The following is a 22568-nucleotide window of genomic DNA, read 5'->3' as shown; positions in this document are numbered from 1 at the left end:
CAGTATGAACACTTACTTGGTTTCTTTTTGACAAAAAATATGTGCATGTCCGGGAACCATCCCCGCTCCTGTTGCTTAGCTTGCTCAGCAGCATCCTGGAAAATAAATCTCTAGTTAGTACATGCCCCTTTCAGAGACAGAGGGCAAAATTAGCCAATTGCATGCACAGAGCTCTACATGCTCCACCCAATGTTCATATGCTGCCTACCCTCTTAATTGATGCACTGTGTGAAATGCAAGGTAATTGAAATACTTTTCCGAACTTCTAACTCTTAATTGTGTAACAGAGGCAATTAAGAAGCTAGGGGCCAGAAAGCCTGCTTAGGAAATCTTAGGCCATAATCTGTAATAGAACGGACACAATATGAAGGGGTTTGCAGTACAGATTAATCAGATAAAATAACGTATGCCACAAAAAAGGATCAGGGTTTGTTTGGAGAGTAAAGGGGTGACACCAGATGATAGGGGGTAATGCGTGTATGCCCCAGTAAAAGACAAAGAAAAACCCTACAAAGCGGAAAGAGAGGTTGTTGCCTAGCACTGCAACCCTAAGAGTCTGCTCCAAAGGGCTCAGACCTGACACTGCTCTGTGTCATTCGCACATGTGTGGTTCCATATAAAATCAAGGTTTGATTCTCCAAATTAGTCAGGCATTGGTTTTCCTAACTGCTCCAAATACAAAGAACTACATGTAATCCAGAATTCCACATCAACCCATGATCTGGCCATCAAATTGTCCCCGGCAGAATGGATCTCATATTACAACAAATAGCCAAGTCTCCACTACATTCCCTACAGCAAAGCCTCTACATCAGGAAATTCAGGAGCAACATGGCAATCCTTGTAATATTTGCTCTCTGCTACCTGCTGCCCCTGGATCACTAAGAATTAGCTACTTCCACATGCTCACTGAATTCCCCTTTAAAGCATTCAGCTTCCTGAAGCAGCAGGTTTGAACGGTCAATGGTTAATTTTAAAAGGTGCTGTAGGTTTAGAAGCTTATATAAAGGTAACATATAAAGAAGACTGCACTGGACAGTGAGAATTCTCTCTTTATAAAAAGATTAAGACTTTTATTCTCCATAGTCAATACCATAATTAAATGTAATAAACAGCTTAGCAGTTGAATACTTTATCAAGCCACACATGTTGAGTTGAATAGATATCAAGTCCTGACAGACAGGGGCGCAGGCCAAGTGAGTAACATGGACTACATTATCGATTGAGCCTGGAACTGTGCATGGTTGGAGACCAGTCATTAGGCTCTAAACCACCTTGCTGGCCTGAACAGTCTTCACATCCTCAACCACTGATACAAGTTTAGTGCTAAAAGTAAAAAAGCTGAATGATACTGAATGATACTAGTTTTAAGGACTGGCTGCACTCTTCACACGTGTCCGGCTTTTGTTCTAGTCTCCTGAGATCATAGACCATACACTCCAAATGTTGACACATAGTCGGTTTCTACTATGCTGCCTTCAGAAAAGTTCAGAAAAACCTATGTTACACAACTAATCTGGGCCAGTCAAGGCACAGACCTGGGATGAGAAGCGCAATTACCCTTTTACAGACAAATGAGAATGACAAAAATGTGATCTCCACTACAGCGCAGCACAGCTTTTAGCCTACTTAGATGCAGCATAATTGGCACCCATCTTGGAAGGACAAAAGCACCTACATTCTCAATATTCTGGCTGTTCCACTATGAAGAAAACAACAACCACTAAGAAAACAGCCATCCTCTACACCAGTTTACATACTTCCGGAATAAAAAGTCATCGTCATCTATTAAGTGAATAGATCGGATACATTTTCTGGATCATCCAGAATATAGCCCACAAAAAGGACTTTGTTATTGTGCCAACCCAAGACAGAAAGCTAGTTGACCTACAATCACCCTGCAACTCCCCTGAACAACATTGGAGTTCGATGTCTTTCAGGTAACGATCCATTCTATGAAATATCACTGGGATGATTAGTGGAATCCATAACCTCTTTCAGAACAGAAAGGCACACTCAAGAACACCAGAAAATATATATTATGTTCTGTCTTCTTAATGTTACAGCTACTATTATGTTTGTTTTTATCATAGTTAGTACCCCGTTGTGTGCACTAGGCTAGGATTTTGATTGATTTTTTTTAGATATATATATATTAAGCGTGCAAGCCACTCACACGCAACGGAGGCACCCGTCTACGGAGTTCGGCATTATGAGTGGCATTTGATGGAACATAAACTTACTTGTGCCAGAACCGCTGCACTCATGAAAAGTATGCAATCCGTGATAGAGACATTACCAAATGTCAAGACTCTGGTTACAAAGACCGGCGTCTTCATACATGCCTTTTGAAAATGAAGATTGTGGCAACGAGGGATACGAAGCACGGAAACACAGAGAACATCGCGTCTACGATGAACAACCAGCGTGCCACACAATTAGCCAATTGGCGAGACACCACTGAGGAAAAAGCTACTTATGCTGTAAAAATAGCCAAAATAATCCTATCTTGGAGAATTACACCTCAATACACTCCAAGATGGCTGGACGCGTGGATTGAACATCGTGCTGCCATGGTTACGTAATGGGGAACCAATGGGACAACAAGCCTGTGTATTTTAAATCAATCATGTGACTTCACATAAGAAACAAGTATTGAAAAAGGCTGAATGCTGAAACGAGTCTACTGGAACATTGATAATAAAGGTGCTTTTACAAGGAAACCCGCAGAGTGATCCGTCCCCTTGGGGAAATGGATGTGAAATATATATATATATATATATATATTTTTTTTTTTCACACACACACACACACACACACAAAAATAAAAAAATTGAATCAAAATCCTAGCCTAGTGCACACAACGGGGGTACCAATTATGATCAAACCAAACATAATAGTAGCTGTAACATTAAGAAGACATAACATATTGGAACATATGGGCTATGTAATTTTATATAAACCTCACCCTCCTATCATTAGAGTACTAAGCTAAACTCAGCAGCAAAAGAAAGCCTAACTCGAGTTACAAAGATGGTACACACCAGCATATCTTCTTTGAACAATGATACTAATGTTCAATATAATAGCTGACTGATCAGCCGTGCAAGCGAAGGCTAAATGCGTCTCCCATTAGCCCAGCAAAGGCTATGTTCTTAACTTTTAAAACATTGAGGAGCTGCTGAATCTTTCAGAATAACCTGAAAAGTAAGACTTTCGGACTTTCGTGCCCTTTCACTTATTTGCATTCTGTGAAACTGTGCTCTTTCTTGAATAATAATGATCAAGAAAGGAAATTATCAACTTCCATGAAACCTTGTTAATAACTCAAAAACAAGTATTTAGAACAGAAGGTTCAATTCAGGTTAAATACTGTGAATATATTTAAGCAAACTTGATTATCACGTTGCAAAGAAAAATGAAATTATTAAATATGTTTTCTATGTTGGTCACATATCTAAATAATCAACATATGCAACTGAAAATTGAGATAGTAAAAAGAAAACAAGTGATAATTATAACGGTGCTGCTGCATGCAGTAACTGGCAAAACACCAGGGGCTGTATTATACAATGCAGCACATTTTCTTTGTTTGGCCGGGTCCACCTTTCAAAAGGTGCGCCCTGTGCAAACAAGGAGAATGCCCCGTAATAGAGTGAATGTTTTTCACTGTGCAGGTGGCAACCCATCTGCACTTTTAAGAGGGGTGAGAGAGCCCCTTGCAGGAGGGTGCTGTGAATGACTGCACCCACCCGCAAGGGGATGCCTGTGGGGGTGTATAGGACCCAATCCGGTCCCTCTTGAGGGCTGCTATCAGTGGGTGCACTGACAGTGCAGCACGTTTTTGTGGCGCACTGTCAGTATGCCATCGTGATGGCTCCTTTGCCTTTGCATACTCGTCTATAAAACAGCACGGGTGCAGAGGCAAAGAGATTCCCTCATTGCATGAGGCTATGCCCTCATGCAAATGGGGAATGCACTCCGATGATATCGCTGGCACTATATGTGCGCCAGCGCTACCTGTATTACAGAAGGGGGCCTCACAAGAGTCTGCGGCCCCTTCTATAATATCAAAGTGCCCCCGGGGGCACGTAGTGCAGATGCAAATGCCCATTGCGTCACCGGGGCACTTTGTATAATATGGTCCCAGGTCTGCTCTCTAATTTTTCCCATCTTAGTAAGTGATAATTCCTCCCACCACTTAAAATAAGACCTTTTCAACTGTAAAAATCATTTGCAAATGTCAAACTGCAAGCAACAATGTCCAAATGATATAGGGCCAGGGGCGTGGACAAAATGGTGACCAGATGGTAGCACTCCCTGCAAGCTATGCCGTCCGCCACACTAATCGCTGCTACCTGAGCCCCGAATCCCCCAGTGAAGTCCTGTGACTGTGGGGACCTGGCTGAGCGAGGCTGTCAGCAGCCCAACACAGGAGACGGTACGACTGTGGCTGTCTTGTGGGGTGCAGGACAGAGTCGACACAAGATGGCTCTGGAGTGCGGCGGACCCAGACGGCTATAGGAAGGCAGAAGCGGCGAGGCCAGGACACAGTCCGGAACGAAGAGAGAAGAGAGCAGGGGCTTGCCGCGAAGGTTGAGGTGCCATACTGACGCTTCCCCAGGCACACCAGCAACAGAATGGGCTTATGGGACACCGAGGACAGGTGAGAGGGACCAAAGAGCAGACATTAGTTTGCCCAGTGGCCTGAGGGAGGTCCCCCTCCTCTCCTGGTGTAGTGGCCCGGTTCGTGAGGGCTTAGAGAGCCGGGGCTCCGGACGCTGGTGGAGGGTGGGTACCCGAGTGCGTGGCAGCAGTGGGAAGAGACATCGAATCGGGTCCAGTGGGGACCATAGGCCAGAGCATCCGCAGATACAGTCAGCAAAACCAACGGGTGGCCGGACAGGCCTTAGCTTGAAGTTATCCCCCAGAGGCCACACCACGATGAGGGAGCTCCCTTTTGAGTCCCTGAGGGGAGGCAGGGACTTGTTGAGAGCCTGTACTGGACTGGGGCCCTCTGCCGTGCAACGTCCCAACTGCAACGTATCCTGCTGTTTGGATACCCTACAGGGCGTTGGAAGCTGTTTAGTGGAGCTGATCCCGCCCTGTGGGATATAAAGCATTGGGAGAGCCCCGCACACATACTACTTATAGAAACACGACACGCTGTAGTGTGGAATGGCCGGCCAATGCGACAATGAGCTGTGGAGTACTACCAAACTAGACTGTTGCCCATATAAACCGGATCCTTGTTGGATCAACCATTCTACGTGACTGTGGCTAACACAGCAATTAACAATGGCGACTCCTCGTACCAATAAAAAGGATGACTCCATTAAAGACTTGCTTGCTAATCCCCCACCTAAGAAAACACTGCCTAACGAGAGTGAGACAACACAAAAGGAAACTACATCAGCAGAGCAGGAAGAGGATGAAGCGTCACTTATCAGGGCATGCTTATAGGTCATCTTTGGCGCGCTGAGGGTGGACATTGCAACCATTAAACAAGACATACTAGCAGAGTTAAGGATCTCAGGAAAGAAATAGGCAAACTAGAACACAGGGTCTAAACACTGGAACATACCAGTGATTCCCGTGACAAAGAATTGGACACCCACTGTTGTGACCTACTCGACTTTCAAGACAAGAAATCTAAATTACGGAATCAAGTGGAAGATCTTGAAAATAGGTGCAGGAGAGCTAACATACACATTAAGGGGGTCCCGCTACAAACTGCCGGAGGTAACCTTTAAGACTAGGTCCGCAGGCTCTTTCAGCATTTGGCGCCTGACCTCGCAATATAGGATACGATACTAGATCGCATGCATAGGGCAGGCCGCCCAGAGAGCTTCCCGGGGATGCCTCAAGATATTGTGGCATGCCTCTATTACAATGCGCAGCAAGAAACTATCATGAGGGCAGTCCGAGATCGCAAAACTGTAGACTATGAGGGCACTGAGATATAACTCTACTAGTGTCTGTCTCCCATTACACTGCAGAGGCGCCGCCAACTAAAACCACTCTCAGAGCTCCTACAAAAGAAAGGAATCCACTAGCACATGGGTCACCCCTTCCACCTTAGCTTTGTATGGGACAATGAATACTGCTCTGCCCGTAATATGGAGGAGGCATGAGACCTGGTGAACCCACCCACACTTCCCGATCTGGAGATAACCCTGACTCCAGAATGAGTAAGATGTCTCCCCCCACCATGACACAATCAAAACGCTTTCTGAGGTCAAAACAGAAGATGACAACTAAACCGACCAACTCCGAAAGTTGTAAAGAAAGAGAAGCCCTGCTGCGACAACTCCAGGAACAAGAGTCATCTAGGGAAGCGACCAAAGACTATAAAATGCTCTACTAGTTCCAGGTCGTTGACAATCTCCACGAGAGACAAATAACTATTGGACATTTTCCTGCTATGAGACATTGGCTCGGGCCAGTTTCTGCTGTCAGCCCTAGATTGTTTTTTCCAGGTGGCGGAGCCTGCAACTATGGCGAGCTGATGGATCCTCAACCCCAGCGTTGGTGCCATGGACTCTGGGCCAGATGTACGACCCTTGTAAATTGCGCCTCACAATTTGCACTCGATTGCGAGGCGCAATTTACAATGTACTATAGTGTCAGAGACACTGATTGCAATTCCCAATGGGGTCGCAAAATGCGAGGCTCATGAATGTTAATGAGCCCCTCGCAATTTGCGACCCCATTGAGAATGGCTGGCCCTCCCAGGTATGGTGGCCTCCTAGGCTCAGAAGACCACCATGTCTGGGACTGCTTTTCAATAAAGCTGTGTTTTTTTTTAAATGCAGCCCGTTTTCCTTAAAGGAAAACAGGCTGCATTTAAAAAATAAAAAAAACTTTTTCATTTAATTTTTTTTAAGGGCAGGCCCTGGGACCACTGCCTGCCCCTAAAAAATATTTTCCCCTGCATTTGCAAATGAGAAGGGGTCCCCTGGGGACTCCTTTCCTTTTGAGAGTGCAATACCACACTATTGAAGAGGGTGGTAACTTGCGCAATTGCGGTCGCAAAACATTCATACGTGGCTTTGGGGTCGCTATTAGGAAGGGAACGCCCCTTCCTAATAGCGACTCACAATTCCTTAATAGCGACTCGTAAATAAATTGCGACTCGCTATTTAGGAATTGGACATGGCCCTGTGACATTTTGCATGCGCAAACCGGTCGCAAACCCGTTAGCGCATGCAAAATAGGGTTGTACATCTGGCCCTCTATCTCCCACGTTCTAGGCGAACCAGAGAGGGGCTTGTCGAAGTGTTCCAGTTTGATATTGGACTTTCTTCTTTCTTTGTCCTTATTTCTCCTCTTCTTTTCACAATATACTACCCTCAGATGTGGTTAGTTATGTATACCTCCCAAGTAAGGACCACCAGGGTGGTGATGAAAATGTAGGTCACCGTTTCCTTGCCCCCACGCTTCCCTCCCCACTCGACTAATGCTCAAGATACTCAGTTATAATGTGAGAGGCCTTAACGTGCCAGCAAAACGCATAGCGCTCTTATCTATGTTACGTGAGTCTAGGTGTGATAGCTGCCTGCTGCAAGAAGCTCACTTAAGACAGACTGGTTGCGCATGAGATCACACTGGTTTGACCACCAATACTTTTCTGCTGAAGTTGGGAAGAAGACAGGTGAAGCAATCCTTGTGGCCACAGATTTTGCAGGCAGAGTACTCCACAGGCAGGCTGAAATGCCTGGCAACGTTTTGTCCTTCCGTATAGTACTTGGGTCATACATGTTACCCCTTGCCACCGTCTACACCCCCAATGACCGTCAGAACCCTTCATATTAGAAGCTTTGGGTCACGTAATGACGACCACGGATGCGGACCTTCTCTTTGGGAGAGATTTTAATTTAATAACGGATGCCACACTGGATCGGTCAGTGCAAAGGGTGGGACAAACCAGCACACTTTCACTCCAAGGCCACCATCAACTTGCTGACCATGGCCTCATTGAAATTTAGCGCAAAAGATATCCGATGGAAAAGACCTATTCCTTTTTTTCCACAGCCCACTAATCATTTGCACAGATGGATTTTTCCTAGCGACACAACGCTTGGTGGCTTCAGTTCAGGATACTGATATTGGGGTAGCCGCACTATCAGATCAATCTCCCATACACGTTATATTTCATGTGCTCCCTCTCCCCCCATCAGAGCGGTACGTGGCGCTTGAATCTCAAACTGCTTACAAATACAACATAAGCCACGGCGACCACAGAGGCAAGTAGGGACTTTCTGGAGACACGATAACCCAGAGACAACAGTGGCACTGTTGTGGGACACCTTAAAGGTGGTACTACGAGTCACTTCATTGCAATTGCTGCTCGATTTAGCCGTGAGCGACGGGAAAAATGGACTACCTTAGAAGGGAAGGTTAGGGAACTAGAATAAATACACAAATAGACTGGCACCCACCAGAGACTCTGCCAACTTAATGCGGTGAGAAAAGAGCTTAAAGCATTGGATATGGACAGAGCAGAATATGCCCTTCTGCAAACAAAACAAATATTACGCAGGTGGGGATAAAGCAAGGCGCTTATTAGCTCACAGACTCTGAGCGCAGGCGAACTGACAGAGACAGAAACCGAGAGTCCACATTGTGACAGGGTGGTTCAGGATTAAGGTATTGCACCTACATTCCAGCGATTTTATGCCAACCTTTATTCGGCTGAGTACCTGCCAGAGGGGGACGTCATTACATATATAGAGCAAATCCCAATAGATTGACTGGAACAACATCATGCGCTTAGTCTAGTGCGTGATATTCATACAGACGAGGTGGTGGCCGCGGTGGCGGTGATCTCCCATCTTCAATCGGGTAAGGTCCCTGGGCAGAATGGCTTCCTGCCTGGTTTTTACAAAATCTTCGCTACCACCCTGGCCCCCATACTCACATGCCTCTATAACTCATTTAGTGATACATGCACATTGACAAACACAATGAAACTGGCCACCATCACAGTCATCCCCAAGCCAGGCAAGGATCCCACCAAATACTCTGCCTACAGGCCTATTTTAATATTAAACGTGGACGCTAAGATCTTCGCCACCATTTTGGCGACATGCCTGGCCCCCCTGATGCAAGGCCTTGTAGACCCAGATCAAGCAGGCTTTATACCTGAGCAGAACTGTAGTGACAGCACTAAACATTTATGCCAACTCAAGGACAAGTGGTCTCTTCTGTGCATGTTTGCCTGGCTCATTTTATTTCAGCAGTGTATGGACACAACTCATCTGGTCTCAGCAGAATATGATTGCTTAAAGACAGAAAAAATATATGTTTCTTGCTTAACTTAAACTGTTCTTCAATTAAAGATCCATCCAGTATCACATTTCATAAGGAATATATTTCGTTATCCATCATATATATATCAAATATAAACTTCATTTTTCAATTCATGTATACATATTTCAGAATTCCCATAGGCAAATCAATAAAAATATGTATCATATTAGCAAACCCCATAGCCCATTTCAAACAAACTAGTGCACTCTGAGCACAAATGAAGAATATCCAACAGCAGACAAACCAAGGTTTGCGTTTAAGAGGTATGCCGACCTCATGGATAAATTGGTTCATACGAGGGTGAGAAACACTGATCCAACAATTGAAAGAGTGCAATAAGGAAGCATACCAATGAAAAGGAACCATCGGTGTGGCATATGTCATGCGTGTGATGCAGCCATTACTACTACGAGCTGGCAATATAATTACAACTCAAAGATATGCCTATTTGCAGAAGTAGTAATGTGATATGGCTGATTTTGTGCCCATGTATCTTTCATTATGTATGACAAACAGGAAGAGAATTGTGTTAGGGTTGGGGAGCACAAATCTTTATACACAAAAAAAACTGCAAGCCCTTCTTGTGCAACATTGCTTAGAGTATGAATACATAAATTCACAGCTAAAATGGTCAATACTAGAAAAGGTTAAAAGCAGACAATGTACACAGAGTAAAATTAGACATAGAAAAATACTTTCTGAATTGTTACTTTGAAAATTAACAGTAAGGATTTTAATGAAAAAAATCTTGCGTATAACCCAATTGGATTTCAAGGGGCTAGTTACAACAAATTAATTTGTTTTGAACAAACAATGCATTTGTACTTACGGGACCACTGCCTGCTCTAGAAAAGTATTTTTTCCAACTATTATCAAATGGGTTACCACCAACTTCAAGTTGGTAGTAAAATGCGAATGTTTTGCGACCTCATTCGTACATACCAATGTAAATCGGTATTTGGAAGGGACGCCCTAAACACTTCCATTCCAAATACCGAATCACAAACACAAATTGCATGCTTTATACATGTGGCCCTATATTCTTTATAGATATGTGGCAGTATGGATCATTGATGGAGGAGTCTTTCATTGAAAAGCAATATAGTTTAAGCAGGAAACTTTTTTTCTGATATTTATTATTATATCCTCCTGTTTCCGAACTTAAAAGTAAATTGTGAGGGTAGCCTTTGTGTGACTTTGGTCCATATGACTGTTCAAAGGACATGATCTCAGTAATAATGAGGTGGCTGACTGATATGTATATGGATGGCAGACTCACATGGTTTTGGAAATGAATGGTTACCAACTTCTTCTCTGGTCTGCATAAAATGCGGCCAACTTTGCCATAGTGATCAAATTTCTTCTTGATGATTCCAGGTTTATTGAGGTGATCCGGGATGTTTTTGATTTGAATCGCTGTGAGCTCACTTGGAGACAGTTCTCCAACACTACCTGCACTGCTGCTCCTGCGCCGAAGCTGCCGCTGAGCGTTCTTACCAGCAGAATCTGTGAAAGGGGTTTTGTTGGAAGGGGATAAGTGGGGTAGAAGCAGAGGGAAGAAACAGTGAGTTGGGACATACAATTCATAGGACTGTTTTATCACCTACCACACTTGATCTAATATAAAGTCTTCAGGAAACATTCCAGATTACGGTACACTAGACGCATGCCACAGCTACTGATAAATACATAACACACAGAAATATTACTGTCAAATTCAGATGTGTTGCTGAGTTACTGTTCATTACATATAATCAAACAAGTCTTGCTTTATAAATATCAAAAAGCTTTATTCCAGGTTGCTGAAAAAACGTGGAAAGTGCTCAAAGAAATGTGCATACAATGGATGGATGGCAGCCATTCACAAGCCAGAAGTTCTCCCGTCTGCATTGACCTGGTTATAGTCACATGACTCAATTCACAGCTCATATATACTTACATATTAAGGGATTCAATTCAGCATTTCATTGATCAATTCAATTGAGGTGGCAACCAATTTAGATTTTATAAAAAGGTCATAGAATCAGAGCAATTTCATGAAATGCATTTTAGGATTTTAAGTCCAAACTTGACTGAGTATGGCCAATAAGTAAATAATAGCCTTTTCTACTTTATTTTTAAATACTTTCATAGTATTTTATTGACGACCAACTATTCAGTGTGTATATGTGTGTATATATATATATTCACTTAAAAAACCATAGGTTTCACACATGTTATAGTTAGGTGGATATTTCACTCGTAAAAAACCAATGAAATTCCCCCGTTATAGTTAGTTCAGATAACTATAACTCGCGCGCCCGCAATCCTGCTCATGACGTCACATATTACATCACTCATGACATGGTCAGTGGCATCGCTCATGACATCACTGATGACATCATCCTTGTGATAGAGTGGCGGTCGCGCGAGTTATAGTTATCTGAACTAACTATAACAGGGGAATTTCATTGTTTTTTTACGAGTGAAATATCCACCTAACTATAACATGTGTGAAACCTACGGTTTTTAAAGTGAATTTGTACGGTTTTTTAAATGCTAAGTTATGTATGAATTATTTTTTTTATATATTTATTTTACAATAAACGAAGTATTTTTTGGGGTTTTTCACCGTGCGCGCACGATGCGCGCACCCACGCGAGTTTAAAAAAAAAAAATTAACAAAAATTTCTGCCTTCGGGGTCCTTCAGGGACCCCCTGACAAAGGCTAGGGGGTCAGGAACTCTCTACCCTGCCCCCTTTTCACGTTCGCCACCTTCCTTTTTCACTCTCGCACTGAAAAGAAACAAAATGGCGGCCGACACTTCCTGATTTCGACCGATTCGAACGTTGACTAACATGTAACCACCAATCAGAATTACGCTCGCGCACGTTAGGGTGCGCGCACGGTGCGCGCACGGTGCGCGGCTATAGATATTTATATGCTTTTAAATGCTATTTTCTCAGGAACTACTGAACAGATTGACAACAGAACTGCAAAAGGCACTTTCCTGACCTGAGGACTACCTCTCTGCAAAAAAGTAATTCTGTTCAGCCGTTCGGGCTGTACCTTCGACTAAAGGTCCTATGGAAAAATGCATGGGGAAAACGCGTTTTGGGACCCCCCTTTTTTCTCGGCCCCCGCTTGACGAATCACCCCGAGACTTTCAGGGTAGGAGCGGAGCAGAGCGCCCCATTAGTTTTGAAAATTTCGCGAGGATTCGTTAACCGGCGCCAAAGTTATTCAAAATAGAATTTTCAGATTTCCTATGGAAACACGGTCCTAACTATAACTATCTACTGGCGACCGCCAGTAGATTATATATATATATATATATCAAAAACAAAAAAAGCAAAAACAAACACAAACTTCAAAGCACGCAGGTGCGCAATCAGCAGTTTGAATGTTTTCCTTCTGCCTGTGAACAAGGCCGGATGAGGCCGAAACGTTAGGCATTTGGGAGGAATCTGCAGTGCAAAGACGTTAAATAAATGTCGTTTTCTGCCAGCAATGGGCCTCTATTTGTTTTTGCTGTTTAATGGATGGGCTGCTCCGTGCCCATTTTCTAGAGGCCGCCCTGAAGGGTCGGGGGCTCCAGTAACGAGAGACTTTTTGCTTTGGAACTTATGGAGGAGCATGACCCACTCAATGCACCCTACCTACCGAGGAGACGCCAATGTGGCAAAAGGGAACGCAATTTGGAAGGGATTCGTGATGAAGGATGTTCATCTACGATCGTGCTGGTTGGATTTCGTTTTATTTTACGCCACTTTAATAGTCCGCAGCAATGTGCAAAATAACATCTACTCACCTGGCTTTATGTGTACTTTTCAACACGAGTGGCACCGCTATGCAGATACTAACTGTATATTTCCATAAAGAAACGAGGACTTCCAGTTCTTATTTCAACCTTACTGGCGGTGCACTCTGGAACCTGAATTTCGTAATGAGTCACGTGAGTTACAAGAACTTAAAAGCATGCAGGTGCGCAATCAGCAGTTTGAATGTTTTCCTTCTGCCTGTGAACAAGGCCGGATGAGGCCGAAACGTTAGGCGTTTGGGAGGAATCTGCAGTGCAAAGACGTTAAATAAATGTCGTTTTCTGCCAGCAATGGGCCTCTATTTGTTTTTGTTGTTTAATGGATGGGCTGCTCCGTGCCCATTGTCTAGAGGCCGCCCTGAAGTGTCGGGGGCTCCAGTAACGAGAGACTTTTTGCTTTGGGAGATATATATATATATATATATAAATATTCACACATACACGTGTCCAGGGATGGCTAACGCGACACTCATTTTCATTTTAAACTTTTGGCATAGGCGTACCCGCCGACGCTACTTCATGGACCACAATTCTTTGGGGTAACACGCTGGTAGGACTAGCAGAGTGCAGCCAATCGGATTTTTTTAAATATATATATATATATATATATATATATATATATACACATACACACACATACATATATATACACATACACACATATACACATACATATATACATACATATATACACATACACACACACACACACACACACACACACACACGTGCGCACAAAAAATAATTGATACAATTGGCAGTACCTAGTTAACTAACCCCTTTAGAGCGGGCATTAGCCGGCGGCCAATGCCTCGATTACCTCCTCAGTGTTACCATCAGTCGACGCTGACGAGGGTTTGAAAGGAACCACCCACGGTGGCAGCAAAGCAGAATTCCTTCTGTTTCCACCCTCGCCCCTCCTCTCGACCATCTGTGAAATTGGAGCGCATCTCAAACCCACACCAGACACGGCAGGAGAGGCAGGTTGGTGCTCTCCCCCGCGTCTGTTGGGGATTTTCAGGTCCAGACAACCTTCTCCGTTTTGAGGGAGGAATCACCGGAAGGGAGAGTCTCCCCTTTCCAGTGATGCCTCTCTCAAATTATTTCCTGCTTGTGGATTGTGGATGCACTGCAATCCACGAGCAGGAAACCACTAGACAACCATGTATTTCGTTCTTTTTTTGAGGGGGGGAATGGGGGAGGTGGGGGTCGACTCCCTGGCCTATAGACCAACCCGACTATGGGACCATTATTATTTTTTGAAAAAGGTTTGTTTTCCCTAAGAGCATTATCGTGCCACTCAGGGGAAAACAAAATGGCTGTCACATATTCGGGGGGTTGGCCCTCCCGAGACATGAGACTATGTTTTTCCCAAATTGATGGTTTTCATTGCGCACCGCAGGGGGAAAATTGCCCCAATTCACTGGACCACAAGAGAGTGTGTAGGCCCATGCAATAGGCAAGTTGTTAGTGTTGATTTTCCTGCTATCACCACAAACATTGTCTGCAGCAAGCATAAATCATGTGGTGTTCTATACAGTAGAAAACATCAATACAGCTGGTCTTTTCAAATTCAAAACTGCCCCAATGTTAAAATGTGAGTTCATTTTTAGGTATGGCCGTCAATTTCATTAAAATAAATAAGTGCAAGACTTTGAAAGGTTTTTTGTTGTGTTTGTGTAGCTTTTTTAACGCATATCAGACGCAAAAACGTAATTGGTTCTTTGCATTGATCTGCTTAAAATTAAAAAGTAACGCAGCGGATTGTGCTGCCTTGGGTTACTTTGTGTCAAGGAGGCATTCCATGGGTGGTGCAAAGGCATTTTCGTGCATTTACCCTTGGTGTTTGACGCACAATCATATCTACAAAGACTTGGATTTGAGCAAAAATCCGGCACCTGACGGAGGCTGGCGTCACACTGAGAAATATACAAACCAAGCATACAGTCCTAGCGGTCTACTCTCACGGTTTTGCTAATGCGCAGCTTTGCACCGGTCATGAGCAGTGATAGTTTTCTGCAACAGCAGCGTATGGTGCATTTCAATGAAAATTCTACTGCTTTACCCCAGTACCATCCGGGCCATGACGTGTTGTTCAAAATTCAGCCCGTCATGGAATTTGTCCCTCAAGTTTCTGGAGATTTATACCCCTAGAAAGAATATATCCATAGAGAAGTCTATGCTCCTGTACGAAGGTTGGCGGCTGTTTAGGCAGTACATATGGAGCAAAAGAGCTTGTTATTGCTTCCACAGGTACATGATTGGTGAGAGTTTTACTGGTTAAGTTTACAGCCTGAGAGAATAGATAGGGAAGGACTGTGCTCTAAATCCTGTAAGCTGTCCTTCCACTTTAGGAATCGCAGCATTTTATGGGAGCTTGTCCAATTACTTATTCAGAAAGATTATAATCCTTGTGGGCAACTTCATTATGGGAGAAGGGCTGTTCAGCGAGCTGTAGAAAGCTAGCACTGTAGCATGCGGTACAGTTTGATGTCGCCTCAAGGAATTCCCGCAGTAGCTTGTTTGTAAGAATGCTCCAAACATCACAGAACACTCTGTTGCATTTCTTAGAACTACTTGCAGACCAATTCTCCAATAGGCATAATGTGTACATGCAGACTACAATCCATGATCAGAGCAGTTACTCAATCACAGTTTGGGGTCAGTTGGCCGAAGTTCAAAAGCCCACCTCTATACTTTATTACAACATGTACATGGGCAGACTCGATAAGAAACTTGCACTTGTTTAAAAAGTGGTTTACCCACCTGATCCAGTTGGCATCATACAATGTGTATGTTGTTTTCAATCAGACCACAACAGGAAGACTGAAGTATTTCCTTGACTTTCAGGTGACTGTCACTGAAAGTCTTATTGCTGCAGAAGAAGTAGGCTACTTCATCTGCTCTGGAGGATGTTTCAAGGCTGCAGGAACGGTCCTTTGAAGACTGCATTTCTGCATCAGCAATAAAGATTTAACCATGTCGCTGTTGCAGAGTCTGCTCCAAGCAAGGAGTGAAGATGGAGACTTGTTGTTAGTCACCAGTGCCCTTCTCAGCTAGGCTTATGCCTTTCAACGGCAATTGTCCATCTAACTATAGGCCTGTTGGCCTAGTAGATTACATTAAAAAAATATTCGCCAAGCAGATCTTACATAGATTACAAGATTGGATGGAAGATCGGAGGATTCTGACTCTCTTTCAGGCAGAATTTCGTGCCAAGGTTAGTTCTTTAGACCAGGTTTTTAAATTCGCCTTCCTTTACTGGGATAAGTCTTGTTGGGTAACCAAAAACTCTATGTGGCATTGGTGGACCTGCGTGCTGCATTCAACTTGATACCTAGGGAGTGTCTTTGGAGAGTACTAGTTTAAGTGGGAGTCCCAGAGGGGTTAATTGAACTACTAGCTTGGTAACATGAAAATAAATACGCACGGATCAGGTGGGGTGGCGAAGGTGAGTTGACAAAGCGCATCCCAGTCGCAAAAGGGGTTCGACAGAGGTTCGTTCTAGCCCCCCACCTTGTTCATCCTATATATAAATTATGTGGTCGATTGACAAAGTGTGTTAACGATTTTCTTACTTTCAATGTTGTTAAAACACCAATACTCCTGTTTGCAGACGATTCATTATTAATCTCCAAATCCCCAATGGGGTTACAAAATCTGTTAAATACATTTTTGAAGTTCAGCGATCACAGGGGTTTGGAAATGAACACTGTAAAAACTAAATTTATGGTTCTTGGTAAGTGTGTCAAGAAGAGCTGTTCAGTAGTGGCTGGGAAGGACCATTTGGAAAGGGTCTTTAGGTTTGACTATTTGGGGGTGACCCTGTCGGACACATTTTATGTGGTCTAACCAGATGAATAAAGGAGCTCTTATGACAGCTCATCGGACTACAGCCAATCTACACTTTCAGAAGAACACATACACGCGTTGCATCTCCCCAGCCTTGGAAGCCTATTGAGCAAAGGCTCAAAGCACTGCATTACATGGTTCAGACGTCTGGGGTTACAGTGATTTGACAAGGCTCACAGTGATGGAAAACCTATTTGTTAGATCACTGCTCTCGGTCCCCATAAGTACCCCTCTGGTTCCACTTTATTTTGACACTGGGAGGAAAAGAGTATCTGATCTGGCGCATTTAAAGCCACTATTATTTTGGATCCGTATCTGGAAGACTCCGTAACTATCTGAATATAGAGATTGCTTGAGGGATGTAAAGAGTATGGACTGTGTTTTGGAATACCTTGTTTAAGGATTGTTTGTTACTGGTTAAAAAAATTGGGTCTGAGCAGAGTGTGGGAGTCGCCCGAATTACTGTGTAAGGCGGACAAGCAGATCTTAAAATCATTCTACTGGTCACAAGTGTGGCAAGAAATAACATCTAGGGGCACTACGGGCCTTCTTACAGAGCAGTTCCTGGCATTTAAACCCATTGCTGTTTTTGAAAGTTATATGGATAATATAACGCCACCATTGGCTAAGAGTTGATCAGATTCAGAATAGGCTCTTTGGCGCTTCGATCGTTTAGCAAAAACTGGAATAGTGCTTCCTCGCCCGATTCATGTCCAGCTAGTGGCATGAATCCTGAGAGTCTTGACCATAATAGGTTTGTCTGTCCTGAAAATTGTGGTATGCCTAGGAAATGGTTACGTCCGATCTGCCTGGCCTTGGAGGTACCTCACTATAGAAAGGATAAACGAATTTTGACGACTGATACGTCTGGCCCGATTGTCTTTTCTGTGAGCAGGTTTATGTTCAATTTCTGGATTAAGCGGGAGAAGCTTCTGAAGATAAATCCAGTAGTTTAATACATAGGAAGTCCTGTGGGAACCAATTAAATTACAATTATATTTGTCTAGGTAAATTGTGTTGGCCAGTCCAATTTTAAAGTACTTTTCATAATTTTATAAATTATCATGAATTATGTATTTTTAGAAACTAGGATTAGTTTTAATTAATAAAGAGATATGTAGAGATAGGACTATTAATCTGAGGGACTCTCCTGATATTTGGGGAAAAAAATAGCCGTATTGGAATGGCACCTCACATGGGCTGCTATGGTGTTTTATGATTATGTTTTAAGAGAATATATTTATATAATATAAACGTTGAATGATGCAAAACCGTTGCATGTATTACATGGATATTTTCTCGCTTAGATGGTTTGTAACCAAATAAAGGATTTATGTGTAGTAAATGCAGCACCATTGTGCTGCCCATCACATATCTTACACTCACGCCAGTTGTCGTGTGTCCAAAACTACTTTATGACAAGTCCACAAATGCATGAATAAAAGGGAATACCCTCGAGGTGGATGCAGGCTCAATTATGATGTTCTTACCCAACTCTCACTGGACTCCGAGCCCTTAGGAAACGCAGGATACTAAAACCACGCAATGGTGTTTTCTACATACAATAATACAGGGATTATTAGTGCTATGAATGTACTCAATTGGTCTGAACAATAAAGGGTTCTGGCCATACTCAGCAAGGCTTGGCCCAATAGGATACCATAAAACAAAACAATTGCCAGTGCTGATAAATAGTTGCTCATTTGTCACCCAATCACTCGTGACACTCAAAGTAATTGTAAAAACCTAATTTTTATTTTGAGTTCTCCATTTTTTTAATACGGTTACTTTTTGTTTTTTTGAGCAGCAAATCAATTCAATGCTCCAGAAATTCATAAAACAAACATATAAATGACCACAGAACAACAGTAACACTTATAAATTTCGTTCGTTCTGTCAACCATATAACACCTATTTACATTGCATTTCACAACAAAGAGTACAATAAAAAATAGCTCAAGTTCCAGAGAAAAAAAAGTTGTCGAAGTGAAGCTAAAAGATTGAGAAAGAAAAGAAGGAACCCAGATGGGGAAATAATAAAAAGATTAATCCACTATAAAAAAGTTCTATGTTCCTTGTAACTTCGTTATCCCACATTGGGCTCTTGCAAAACAATGGATGGCTTAGGTCACCACAGTAATTAATACCCCCTAATCTGTGTTTTCAAGCAAATTGGGCCAAACCTTGCTGAGTATGGCCAGAACCCTTTATAGTTCAGACTGAAATAGCGGGTGGTGACTTGCGAGGTTCTACCGTTACTCCTCGTTCAAAGTGGGAGTTTGAGTTAGTTAGTGTTTATGTTTAGTTTTTTTATTTTTGTGGAAAACGAGATTTTGTTTGTATTAGCATGTCTGACACAGATATGTTCGCATACACAGAAGACCATATTAAAAAATTGCTGAATACTCCTTCATTATTTTCCTCAATCTTATTAAGCTCGTCTGCAAAACAACAAAATGAAAGACAAATTGATTTGACTCAGGAAGAAAACAGATCAGGACAGACCTGCATAGGCACTTCCTTTTAGAACATCTAAAGGCAGGAACAATACCAGCTGGTTTACAAATTCGAAACATTCCGGTCATCTTCACGTAAGATCCGATATATAAAAAGGGCATATAGTTACATTGAAACTAAGTGCAGCAGAGATTTGATGGTCTTAACTGTGGAGACTGCACAAAGATAATCACAACAACAACTTGAAGAGATTGGCAGCTTGGAACAAGAAATCAAGGATAATCAGTCGGTTACTGATGCAAAAACTCTACTTGCAGAAATAGAAAAAGAGATTGGAGAATTCTAAGACTTCACCATAAATCAGAAAGGCACCAAATTTGTAAAGGACAAAAGAAATCTCGTTGGAGACAACATATCCGTATTTGCAGCAAGACTTTTACACACGCCAAGAATCAAGAAGATTCCTACCCGATTATCAAGGAAGGTCCAGGAATAAATTCATATCCTTCTCCGACACATCTTCAGAGTCAGATAACACAGAAGGCAATCAACAGCAAAATCGGAGCAGACTAATCAACAACAACAGCCTTTTTTAGGCAGAGGCCAACAACGTCGGTGGGGCAGAAACAAATACCAAAACCAATCATAGGAGATGACCACCAGGTGCCAATACTACAAAAGTTAGCTCCATCAGTAATTTTCAATTTGTTAGACCATTCTCTTACTGAAGCAGAACATTCAATTCTTGAGAAAGGACTCACGTTTGTCCCAACGAAACATACAGATTTCATCAAATTAAAATCAGAATGGATTGAATTTTTCAGGAAAATAAGGTTAAAATCATTTTTCTTGGAAAATGAAGCCTATAACACAGAAACAACAGGACTTAGAGTTAAATCAACTTTCTATCCCCCTTCCAACAAAGTGGTTAGAGACATAACTTTTGAATGAACAGTAATGTCAGTTGTTACACAAATTGAAACAAAAAAGACTGTCAGATACAATATCTCAAAAGCAGAAAAAGATGCGATTTCCTCTTTGAAATCCGATAAACAATTGATAATAAAACCAGCGGACAAGGGGGGTTCAATCATACGAATGAATATTGGAGACTATAAAACAGAAGTGATGCGCCACCTACTGGATGTTCAGTGTTACAGAAAGATTGATAAAGACCCCACTGTTGAGATTCAAAACTGACTTGTCTACACTCAGAACTGCCCAAGACTCTGGTATAATTGGCCCGAAGGAATTTGAATTCTTAAATCTAGAACATCCTAGGATTCTACTTTTACGTATCCTTCCGAAGGTTCATAAAAATCCAACTCATCCCCCGGACGGCCTATCGTGTCCGGATGCAGGTTCTATATTGGAACCAATATCTAAATACGTAGATTTTTTCTTAAAGCCTTTCCTACAGGAGATTCAATCGTATCTTCAAGATACTACTGATTTTATTACAAAAATTGAGTTGAAAGAGTTTATCAGCCAATCAATTGCTAGTGACCATAGATGTGGTGTCACTATATACCCAAATACCACAAGAAGATAGCTTGAATGCCATGGAGTCCTTTTTACAATCAAGGCCATAACCTGTTAGAGTCCCCAGCGAATTCATACTATATCTGGCCAGATTTGCATTACAAAAGAATTACTTTAAATTTGACAACGAGTACTATGTACAGACCAAAGGAACAGCCATGGGCTGTCTCTTAGCGCCGGAATTTGCTGTATTATTCATGGCACAATACGAAGAAGAGTTAATCTATAATAATAATCCATATATGGCCCAAATTGGAAGTTGGGTCAGATATATAGATGACGTGTTTATGACATGGAATGGAGCAGAGGTGGACTTCAATGCTTTTCACTCTTGGCTGAATGATCGGACTGCAGATATAAAGTTTGCATTGAACTACAGTAAAAGCAAAATGACCTTCCTAGACAACTCTACATAGAAAATCCACTGATCGCAACAAAGCTTTGCACTACACAAGTCAACATTTACGCAGTCTACGTGATAATCTCCCCTATGGACAGTTTAAGGATCAAAAGAAATTGTACATTAAAGGAAGAGTACATGGACAATACCAACAAGCTATTGGAAAGCTTTAAAGAACGAGGATATCTCAAGAAATTTTAAAACATGCACTAAAAAGAGCCTGGTGGACACAGAGGGAAACACTACTCAAAAAGAAAGACAAGAAACCATTGGAACGCTTGGTGTGTGTTACCACCTTCAGTCCCCACACAAATTTCTTGAGAAAAGTTATAAATCGGAATTGACATTTGGTCCAAAATGTGCATAAATCCTTTTGTAAACCCCTCTTTACTTTGAAAAAAGAAAAGCATAGGAAACTTGATCATTAGAGCTGCATTACCAAAACAACCAGCTATTACTGCAAGCTCACATTTAGGCCTACCACCGGTGATAGGACATCACAGATGTGGTACTTGTGTTTGTTGCCCTTCAACAATAGAGGGATTATTGTTCGAAACAAATAACATCAAATGGAAACATGAGAACTTTTCCACCTGTAAAACTAGGTTTGTAGTATACGGAATCTTATGTCCAAGCATGAAACTTTATATTGGTAAAACCAATCAAGAAGCTCGCCAAAGGATCATTCAACATATGTCGAGGATCCGCAAAAAGACAGAAAATGCTCCACTTGTGAACCATTGGACAATGGCAAATCACACAATCAATGACCTCAAGTGGACGGTCTTGTCCAAAATTATAGCAGACCGTAGAGGAGGCAATATGGACAGACAGCTGCTACAGAAGGAAGCGATGTTAATTGTAAAATTTAACACAGCAGTGAATGGTTTAAATGAGCTCTCAGAAATTGACAACTTGTAACACAAGGTACAGTGTTAGGACTCGCAGGATGGCACAAAATCATGGCTCCGATAATAAGAAAACAAAATAGCCTACAAACCGTGGCAGAGGTTAAACATGGGATAGCATCTTCTTCGGAAATGGACAAAACTTAAAACAAAGACCTGATTCTTTCATTTTCCTCTTCCCTTGATCATGCAAGTTTTGATCAAATCAAGTGCACTCCAAGACCGGTGCAAGATCAAAAACTGAGATCTTCCCATTGACTAGTTTAATGCCATGACATATGAAATACAAAAAGTGCT

At 42.3% G+C, this 22568-nt stretch overlaps 1 protein-coding gene across 1 annotated transcript in view; it reads right to left on the bottom strand.

Annotated features, from left to right (window-relative positions):
- The window catches only part of MCM3AP (minichromosome maintenance complex component 3 associated protein), a 693444-nt gene that overhangs the window by 598475 nt on the left and 72401 nt on the right, over nt 1-22568 (bottom strand). The window contains exons 3-4 of the mRNA XM_085645158.1: nt 10592-10818; nt 17-95 (exon numbers count right to left, since the gene is read on the bottom strand). Of these exons, the coding sequence (XP_085501284.1) occupies nt 17-95; nt 10592-10818 (306 nt within the window). The remainder of the gene's footprint in view (nt 1-16; nt 96-10591; nt 10819-22568) is intronic.

This window comes from Triturus cristatus, chromosome 3_1 (genome assembly GCF_964204655.1).
Source record: "Triturus cristatus chromosome 3_1, aTriCri1.1, whole genome shotgun sequence".
NCBI lineage: Eukaryota > Metazoa > Chordata > Amphibia > Caudata > Salamandridae > Triturus > Triturus cristatus.
This window is presented reverse-complemented; position numbering and strand designations above follow the sequence as displayed.